Genomic DNA, 10555 nt, shown 5'->3' on the forward strand with positions numbered 1-10555 from the left:
CACGCCGGTCTGGGTCGTACCGGGCCGTCAGTGCCGGCTGGTGCCGTGCCAGGCCGTGCTGTGCCACGCCGGTGCTGCGCTGCAGCGGGCCGGGCCGGGCCGGGCCGGGCCGTCGGGGCCGCCCGCCGCGCCGAGGCACGTGCCCCCGAGCCCGCCGGCGCCCCGGCCCCGCGCCTCCGCGCTCGCGGCCGGCCCACGTGGCCGGCCGCAGCTCGGCATGAATGAACCGCTCTCCTCCAATCGGCGGCGGCCCCGCCGGCGGGCGCACGCGGGCTCCCCCGCCGAGTGCCTCCGCCGGCCAATCCCTCGGCAGCGGCCGCCCGCCGCCGGCCAATGGCGGCGGGGAGCGCGGGGCGGCGCCCCGCGCCGGCGGCGCCCTATGGCGGAGCGGCGCGGGCCGCCGCCGCCGGCGGGAGGGCCAATGGGGCGCGGGGGCGGGGCCGGCGCGCGGCGGCCCGGCGCCCCGGCGCGCGGCTCTAAAGCGCGGCGCGGGGCGGCGCGGCGCAGACGGCCATGGCCGCCACGGCGCAGTACCTGCCGCGCAGCGCCGCGCTGATGCACCCCGACGGGGACCGGCTGCACCAGGGCACCACGTACCGCGAGGTGCAGAAGATGATGCACCACGAGTACCTGCAGGGGCTGGCCCCCGCCGCCGGGCACGCCGTCGGGCTGGCGCACCACCAGTGGCTGCCCAGCGCCGGCACGGACTGGGGCAGTGGCGGAGGCGGCGGGGGCGCGCACCTCCCGCCCGCCGAGCACGCCAAGGGCGGCCCGCCGGGGCCCCGCGAGGAGCTGTCCGCCGCCGCCTTCCACCACCGCCCGCACCTGGTGCACCAGCCGGCGGCGGGCGGCGCGGCGGGCGGCTGGGCGCAGGGCGGCGCGCACCACCTGCCACCCATGTCACCGCCGTCGGGGCAGCCGCTGCTCTACGCGCAGCCCTACGCGGGCCTCAACGGAATGCTGGGCCCGCCGGCGCCCGCGCTGCACCACGGGCTGCGCGACCCGCTGGGCGCCGAGGAGGCGGGCGCCCACGAGCTGGCGGCCTCGCCGCCGCCGCTGGGGCCGCCCGAGCCATCGGACGAGGACGCGCCCAGCTCCGACGACCTGGAGCAGTTCGCCAAGCAGTTCAAGCAGCGGCGGATCAAGCTGGGCTTCACGCAGGCCGACGTGGGGCTGGCGCTGGGCACCCTCTACGGGAACGTCTTCTCGCAGACAACCATCTGCCGGTTCGAGGCGCTGCAGCTGAGCTTCAAGAACATGTGCAAGCTGAAGCCGCTGCTCAACAAGTGGCTGGAGGAGACGGACTCCAGCACGGGCAGCCCCACCAACCTGGACAAGATCGCGGCGCAGGGCCGGAAGCGCAAGAAGCGCACCTCCATCGAGGTGGGCGTCAAGGGCGCCCTGGAGAACCACTTCCTCAAGTGCCCCAAGCCCTCGGCGCACGAGATCACCTCCCTGGCGGACTCCCTGCAGCTGGAGAAGGAGGTGGTGCGGGTCTGGTTCTGCAACCGGCGGCAGAAGGAGAAGCGCATGACGCCGGCCGGGGTCCCGCACCCGCCCATGGAGGACGTTTACGCACAGGCGGACACGTCGCCGCTGCACCACGCGCTGCCGGGCGCCGTGCAGTGACTGCCCGGCCCCGCCGCCGCGGCCCCGACGGCGGCGGAGCGGGCGCGGGCGGCGGGAGACGCGCTTTAATTTATTCCTCAGACTGGCCCGGCCGCCCCGCTCCGCGCCCCGCGCTGTATTTATTCGCCCGCCACGGGCGCCCTGCGCGCCGGAGCCGCTCGCGGCCGCAGCAGCAGTAGCCAAAGGTTTGCGATCTCTAATTTATTCCCTTCCTCGCGTGGCCGCCGGGGCGGCGGCGCCCCCGTCCCGTCCCGTCCCGTCCCGCCGCGTCCTGTCCCCGCTCCGCCCGGCCCGGCCCGGGCTCGCCCGGAGGACGCTTCGATATCGTTTCCCGGCCCGTTTCTATTTATTTTCTAACCGTGCGCGGAGCTCTCTCCCTCTCGTTGGTGGGTTCGGTCCGGTCCATCCCCTTGGGTTTCGGTTTTTGTTTGTATCTTTATTGCAAAACCAATGTAGACTGCGAGGGTACGTTTCTATTTATGTTATAGTAAATATTTTATTACTTACATAAACCATTTACCCAGGAACCGGTCTCGTGTCGTCTTTGCGGGCCGCGGCGCCCAGCCGGGAGCGGGCCGGGCCGCAGGAGCCCGGCGGTCGGGGCCGCGGCCGGGGCCCGCTTCGTCGCGGCGCTTCGTTTCGGGACCCCGCCGAGTTCCCCCTGCAGCGACCGCCGGCGGCTGACGAGACCCCCGCGTCCCTCTCGGACCTCTTCCTCGCGGGGCGCAGGTAGCTCCGGGACGCCCCGTCGCTCCCCGGTAGCCGTGCGGCTGTCACGAGCGGGGCTCGGCGGCGTTTGCCCTTGCCGTTAACTGCGCTTTGGGGAAACTTCTTCTTTGCGCTCATGCACCTGTATTCTGTCTGCACACGTGTAAATAGCCAAAACCCGAGCTTCAGAACTTGTGAGCGCTGGAGTGTTGTAGCTTTGTGTTTGAGGTGCTACGGTATTTTACTGATCTTAACGTAACTTTTTGCAGTCTACAGTGTGAGCAGAAAACACTCTAAACCTAACTTCCTTTCCGCTTATCGCAGAAGTAATACATGTACACTAGTATAGCTAAGAAGATTCCTTCTTGCTACTCAAACCACACTTGGGTTTTCTGATGTCACCGGTTTTCCCTTTCATGGTTTCATGCCCTAATATTTTGTGGTTATGCCAAGAAAGGCTGAAAATTTAGTTACTGCATTCTCTATTTCTAGGAGAATTGGCTTGCATCTCTACTTTAAACCTCTTCTCTTTCAGCAAATGTCAAGAAAAGTCGCATGTGAGGCTTGTGTTTGCCTTTGATTCCTGTGGTATTTTGTGTGTTGGGAGAACTTTTGAAACATGTGCCTATACAGAGCTCTTGCGCTGATGAAATACTTAGTCGAAATCTGGTAGTAAAGCACAAAATTCTTTCTTTTGATTTGGCAGAGAACTTACCAATATTCTTGAACATCTGGCACTTGCTAGTTTCCCTACTTGACTCTTGGTACAGATTATATGCTGTGAAAACAGCAAATAAAAATCAAAAAGGATTTTCTAGTGATAGCACTGCATCCTGCATAGGAACTCGCATATAATTATTTTTATATATATATATATGATTTTTTTCAAGTGTAAGTTACATTTGATATGTTAAAATTTATACATGAAAACTCTTGTCTTCATTGCGGTTTGATTTTGTTGGATTTTGTGCCTTTGGGGGGGGTGTCTATAATACTTGCCTAAGCAACAATGCATTTGCAATAGATAATGGTATAAATTATCGCATTCTCAATGTGTCTTAAAATGTAGCTGTTCTACATCAGCTAATACAACACTATTAAGTTCTTCTCATTCAAAATTCTAGTAAACTTTTTTGAGATTTTAAAATAAAGTCACTTTGAGCAGTTATTTCATTAAATACTATGTTTGATGCTCATAAGTATGTAAAGAGATGGTTTACTTTGCGGTACAAATAAACTAGCAAATGCTGCAGTTTAGTGTATTAATAACTTTCCTTGGCATGCAGAGTATAATAAGAAATCTCACTTAAAGGATTCAATGTGCATTGTATGTTTTGTCAGCTTTTGTTTTAGCTTCCTTTTTTGTAATGCGACTGGCTTTTATATAAAAGCACAGAATTTTAGGGCTGTTGTAGAGATCCTGAATTACAAAAGTTTTGCTGTATTTACTGAATTTCTGAATAGCTGAGCATATGCAATAGCTGAGATGATACACTCCAGTAAAAAAGTAAAGGAGCATGGTGATTCAAGGGTTTGAGTCAACGTATCATGAAAGCATTTAAATTAATTTTTGACTCTGAAAATCTTTCCTTAGCTATTCTTTTGTGTGTTTCACACACATGTACCATTGTGTTTAATGTTTGGTAATGCTGTAACTCTGCAGCCTTTACTTAAGAATTTCTGTGTGATAGCCAGGCTTTAAGGGAAGAAGAAACAAAATCAGAAATGAACGAAAGAGGTTTTATTTTTTAAAGAAAACAAACTCTTGTTTGCATGAATTGTACTGCTTTTCTATACCAGGAGTGATTTCAGTAGCGTCTTCGTTCTGAACTAACCTGGCTGGCAAACAGTATTTATGTTGATACTTAGAAGGGAAGGGTCAGTTTTCACATTGCATTCTTATAATGGATGAGATGTGCTGTGAGTGCTGGGGAGAACAAGCACCCTTGGGTTGTTCGGTTTGTCAGATTGTATAAGGCGCTGGCAGCCCCACTGCATTAGCTCTTTCATGCTGTTGAGCAGCAAAAATAAAATGCACTTTATATATCTTATTTCTGCAGTGCCACAGTGCTCAGCCATTCTAAAAATCAAATGCCCCAAAGGTTTGCCCCTCTTAGAAGAACTTGCTAGTTTTCTTGGTCAAGGATTAAATAGCAATTACTGGAGGGAGACTTGATTTTTTTATTATTATTATTTTTATTTTTTTGGTGGTGGTTGTTTCTCACTAAAGTGGAAGTAGCTCATACTACTATATCAGGAGTAAAGCACATGAAGGTAGGACTGTGATGTTGGTACGTTAAAGAAAAGCAGATGTACAAATATTTAACAATGCACAAACAAATAGAATATGCGAAGTAGGAAGTGTAGATAAGGAAAAGGAGTTATGCGCATTACCAATATTAGAGGGGTTTAGGTCTGCACTGATGTGAAATCCTTCCTTGTAACCCAAGGACAGAGGGAGCTGCAGGAGCTCTCTGCTGCTGGGCACTGCCTGGCCCCAGCAGATGCTCTTCAGAGAAGCATCATTTTTGCGCTTGCATTCGGGCTGTGGTTAGTCCCTTGGTAGCATCGGGCTGTGCTCGCCGCGCTCGGGGCAGGCACTCTCCTCCAGCGTGCCATCCGCCTTCAGAGTGACTGGTGGTAACCTGTTTGCCTTGCCCACGCAGGGTCCCGCATGCACGGTCCAGAGAGGCTGGCACCTGGCCAGTGAAGTGTGGAGTCAAATCGCAGAGTGGTGAGGTGAAGTAGTGGCCAAGGGGTCTCTGGCCAGCTGGGGCAGTTGGCATCAGGCAAACGCATCCCTGATGTGAGCTCAGCCGTTCCCTTGTGCTCGCAGAAAGGCACAAGGCTGTGCTGTGCCTTCTGTGTACTTCATCCTTGCTGGGAGCAGAGCAGCCTGCCTGCGCTCTCCAGGTATTCGGGAGGGCAGCTGCGCTTTCCAAATGCTGTTATCTTATAAATTGGTTATCAGCAATTTTAGGAAATTGCTGTTTTCTGTAAGGCAGACAATATTCAGCAGAATATCACTTACTTTTTTTTCCTTTTATTTTTAAAAAGGTGGTCGGTTGCTGCTCAGCTTTCCTGTGTGCTTAGGAAAAGGTTGTGGTGTTCCAGTATCCAACTTTCTTTCCAGATTTCTTGTGTTAGAATATTATTGCTGCTACTTGCAAGAGCAGGGAATGCTTGCTTTATAATAACTGCAGAAGTGACTACAGCACAGCAGTTTGCCTTGCTAGGCACAGTCATACATAATTATTGATGCCGTATTCATCTTATGCTTTCAACAGAATCTGGTCTCTTCTGCTAACTGCTATCCACTCAGAGCCTGATCCAGCAAAGCGCCAGCAATGCAAACTGTCCCCTACCTAGCTAAAGCAGCAGCGATAACACTATAATCTCTTTTCATGTAAATTTGGAGCATCAGTGTTAACACCTTGGAATCTTGTTCCTAACTCTGCCCATCCCTTCTCGCTTTCTCTCCCATAAGGAAAGATTTCAGCACTGGCTGGTTGAGCATATATTTTAAATCTGTGCTAACGTTGTTTGCATGTGTTTTAATTTTACGCTAATGCTACCGTTGTTTCGTTGGAGCTGGATCAGCCCCGGGAAAGCTCAGCTTTGTTGTTTCACAGGTATTGGAAACAGGCTTGGGTCATGCCCCCAGGGCAGAAGTCCACAACTGTGGAATTGCTTCTCCTTAGCTGCCTTGTATTGTTTCTTACAGTTGGGTTGTTTAAAATCAGCACATCCTGGCCAACAAACTCCAAGCTCGTGCTTGTAGCTTGTCGCATGTGTTCAGGACAGGAGTGCAGCCTGCAGTGGCTCTTGCCGGCGTGCCCTGCCTGCAGCGGGGGATGCAGGCAGACTGGCTGCCCTCCTGCTGCTCTGGGAGCAGATCAGCTCCAGGCAGGGGCAGGAGCAAGCTGAGATGTGGTGGGGGCTGTTTTGGTTTTATTTTAAAATGCTAAATGTCTGTAGATGAAAGTGTCTGGTCTCGCTAAGATTTATATTGCTGCTTAGAGAGACCTGGCCCAACAGACCCTTCTGAAATGGGCAACTCCAAAGAACAGGATTTCTCCAGGCTTACACCAGTGAATACGATGTGGGCTCTGATCAGCATTCTGTTTTACATGTATGTGCATATATAGGAAAAACACAGAGAAGGAGCTCGTTAAGTCTTTCATGTGAACTCCCACTGCGCTTTGCAGAGCTGATTTATGGGCATTCAGCATCTCTCTCACTTGTTATTTGTTGGTGAGTGTAACTATGCATGTGTGCACACACAGCTCTCACCTGGGCATAGAAGTAGAAATACAGCCAACTGCACTTAATCAGGTGTTTTCCTTTGTGATTCATGTAAACTCTACCTGTGAAAGTTCCCCCTAGTTTCAATTAGAACTAATAAGACCAGGTTTCTCCGTGTAACCTACCATGCCGTGCATGGGAATTAAAAGGTTGCAAAGGCAGCATTAAAGCATATGATTCTGTATACAAGATGTAATGTGCATGTTAGATCAGACCTCATGAATATTTCATGCTCCTTGATACCACATTATTTTTGGTGTTGGTCAAAATGAGTGTTATTTCTTGTAAGCCTTGCAAAGGTGTTTTAGTTACACAGGTGCCCTGGCTCATACACTGCTGAGAGCGCTGGCTGCAGAGGAGAATGCTGTCCGTGCCACACTTTAAAGACATTTTTTTATTGATTTTACCACCTTTCTTTTGGAATGTTCTGCCCGATAAAGACATCTGTGCAACAAACACCTCCAGCACCCAGGTCATGTTTCCTTGTGGACACATTGACTTCTTGCAGCTCTACAGAGTGCAATCTGCTTTTGATCACTTTGCCAGATTATCATTCTTCCAAGTCTTCTTGCTTTTTAATCCCTGCAGCAGCTGCTCTAGGGCCAAAATGGACAGCAGTCACCACAGCCAAAGAATAGTATTTCTTTCATAATGTTTCCAAGCTGGCTTTTCTGTCAACATGTTTAAGAAAGGCGGATGGCTAGCTGAAGCTGCTTGGCTCCCTGTCTCAGGAGCTGTACCCGTAACAGCTGAGTGCCATGAAAGTAAATGAATGAACAAGTGCACAAAAATGTTCTGGCAGATACCATGTATACGCACAAGAGTTGTCAGGTGCTCCGTGGAAGTGCCTGCTCCTCACTAGGGGATCGATACAAGGTATGAGAAAGCCAATGGGCATTTTTTCATTTCACCGTAGTGTTTTGGGTTTTTTTCCGTGGAAATTTGTTCTGTGTTTTTTCATTACCTGGAGCTCAATGTGTATTAGTACCTCTCACTCACCCTGGAGGCTGTGCAACTTTGAGATTATGCTGGATCTTAAATTTGTAGCTAGCCAAAACTCTGGGAAATTAATTTGATTTACATGTTTGCATCTTTTGCAGTCATTTGCAGGATTCGTTTTAAAAAGTCAGGCCATTGCATCAGATGTCTTTTTTTTTTTAAATATATAATTAGTTTTAAATTGGAGAAGTCTTTTCAGTCATGTTTAAGACTAACCTGGTTACAGACAAAAGAAGTGATGGCTTTTCAAATAAATCAACATAAGTATGGGCAGTGAGAGAACTGTAGTACAGAAGGGCAGTTACCAGATCTGCTACAATGGAGACTTTCCTCTAAAACAGTATCAGAGTTCCTGGATTTTACTCCCAGATCTCCTGTTAATTTCCTTGAGGACTATGAGAAATGTTTTGGGTTTGGTTTTTTTTTTCCAGTGTTTTTACTTCTCATGAAGTGATGTAATAAATCTTTCCTTAAGTTGCAACAGTTAATTTCTATGGAGTGCTGAGAGGACCTCAGCAAAAAGAGCTACAGCAGTGTGAGATGCTCCCTGGCTAGCGGTGTGAATAGTGTGGGTTTGCAGACAGCTTACTCGGTAGCTCCAGTGGAAAGAGCATTTCCATGTGCTGGACTCCAAGGTGCAGCGTGGGCAGAGCTGTACTGCAGGGACGCAAGAGCTGCTTTCCTGCTTCCCTCTCTCTTACTAGTCTGTATATGGGTATTTCCCTGGTCTGGGCAAAGTGTTCCTGACCCTGCTGCCCCAGAGCTGTGGAGAGCAGGACAGGCTTGCTGTGTGTTTTGAGGATAAGTGCTGTGGAAGGGCATCACCCACTGCTGAAACGGTTTCCGTCAGCCCAGGAGCCCCATGGAGCTCCAGCTTGTGATGACAAGCACAGCCGAGTGCTGTCTCTCCAGCTCCCGGCTGACTTGCATCAGCACAGTATTATTTTTACTTACATTGCCTGTGGCATGTATCTGGCGGAGCTGTCTGGAGCAGCGCCGATGTGCCATGGTGGCTGGCCCTTGTCCCGTGTTCTCCCTCCCAGCCAGGGTGCAACTTTGAATTTCTCTTCTTCAGGACCAAGGTCCATGTCCCTTATGCCTTCGTGTCCTCTGCAGAGCTCGAAGTGCCAGGAGCTGGCGAATACTTAGTGCTCATAACAGTTTTAATCACGTCTTTTCTCATGCCTTAGCACGGTCTCAGGTGTCGGAGCATTATTCAGGAGCAAGGGGATGAAAACTGTTGCCAAACCTGACCTCGTGTGTTGCTTCCCTTGTCATCCCCCCACGGTGCTCTGCTGAATGACTCCACGTACTTGCGCAGCAGAGACTCAGGATCTGCTCAAGAGGTGAGGTTCAGGGGTCTGATCCGCTGTGCCTCAGCCCCTGCAGCTGCCAGCCCCTGCGGCAGTGAGGGAGAAGCCTGATGGGCCTGTTAAAAGGTGCAGAATTGCAACAGGCATGGGAGCGATCTAACAAACCCGTCATCCCAGAAAAGCCTTGTATCTTGTGGTTCAGGCTACAAATCACCACAGGACTTGGGATTTTTTCTTTCTTTAAACATTATCGCTTCAGAGAATGGAGCTGGAGTCATCTGCAGCCATCTAGTTGGAGGAAGTAAGGGGTTTGCTGAGCCCCGTGAGAAGCAGGCTGAGCAGCCCGCTTGTCAGTCAAACTTCGGCGTGAAGAATGTTGATTCTTCAGCAAATATGGGCCAAGCAAAAAGCAGCAGGCAGTTGCAGCGCTAGATTCATTCTGTCCTGTACTGCTCCAAGGTATGTGTGAGAATCATGCTCTCGTTCATAAGAGGGTTGTGACACAAAGGGGATTTGTTCCCAACAGGAGGATTCTTAGGTCTTTGTTATCTTAAAATTACTTCATTTACTCTCAGCAGCAACATGCAATTTTATTTTCAAATGAGAATATATAACAACTTAGCTCATCACTAGCAGAGCTGACTGCAGCAAGTCTGTGACAGTCTTTCTTCAACAAGGCTCTTATTGGTGTATCGAAGAAAAGAGTTTTCTCAGCTTTGGAAGCATCCCACAGTTGGCTCTCACTTCCTTAGTCTTACTGGTTGCTGGATTGTTCTGCTTGCATGGCACCAGCCACTTTCCAGCCCCTGGGTCATGAAGATCAGTGCAGGGCCAAGCAGCAGTGCTGTCCCACCTGCTGAGCAGCATCCCCATCTCCTTGCCTCTGCCAAAGGTGTAGCCACTGATATCTTCTGCTGCAACCCAGAAAATGGCTACACTCAACAGAAATAAAAAACCTGAAACTGTCCCCAAAGTCACTGAGATGCTTTTGCTTGTCTCGTGATATGTTTGCCCTAAATATGCTTTTAAAGTGAAAGACAAATAGGCAGATCTTTGTGGGGTTTGTGAGCCAGGGTTCTGCAGCACGATAATCTAATGGGTTGCACAATTGGTATATGCACCCTGACACTTGCCTTGCATTTGCTTTCCTGTCACTATTCATTTTCAGCCATTTCTTTCTAGTGTAGATGGCAAAAACAAAGCACTCCGTGATACTTTGCTGAACATACTTGTCATCCAGCGTGCTCCCTCTTTGTAGGTCACCTCCCATTGCTAGGTTTGGGTGGAGCTAAGAGTGCTGGGGCACAGTGAGGGCTGGGAGAGCTGAGCGGGGTAAGGAGCAGTTGGCACGGGTGTGTGCCTTGTTGTTGGGGTGTTTGCCTGGTCCGGCGTTGCTGCTGGCCCATTTAGACCCTCCCCAGGAGGTAGGGGGGTCAGCCTGGCTCTGTCCTCAAGCAGCCTGTGACAGCCAGCACCGCAGGGCAGAGACGGGAGCCCGCAGCTAGCAGCAGGACAGAGCCAAATTGCCTGCCCTGGGATCAGGACTGTCCGGCTGGGCTGCTGCCCACAGTGTGTGGCTTAAATGCGTGGCCACATCTGTG

General features: G+C 51.2%; 1 protein-coding gene across 1 annotated transcript; it reads left to right on the forward strand.

Annotated features, from left to right (window-relative positions):
• Nucleotides 1–513: 513 nt before the first annotated feature.
• On the forward strand, nucleotides 514–1693 carry POU3F1 (POU class 3 homeobox 1). The gene has a single exon (XM_076357277.1). It carries the CDS (start codon nucleotides 514–516, stop codon nucleotides 1627–1629), a length of 1116 nt encoding a protein of 371 aa, XP_076213392.1. The 3' UTR covers nucleotides 1630–1693.
• The last annotated feature ends 8862 nt before the right edge of the window (nucleotides 1694–10555 follow it).

Source organism: Aptenodytes patagonicus, chromosome 21, assembly GCF_965638725.1.
Source record: "Aptenodytes patagonicus chromosome 21, bAptPat1.pri.cur, whole genome shotgun sequence".
NCBI classification, from domain to species: Eukaryota; Metazoa; Chordata; class Aves; order Sphenisciformes; family Spheniscidae; genus Aptenodytes; species Aptenodytes patagonicus.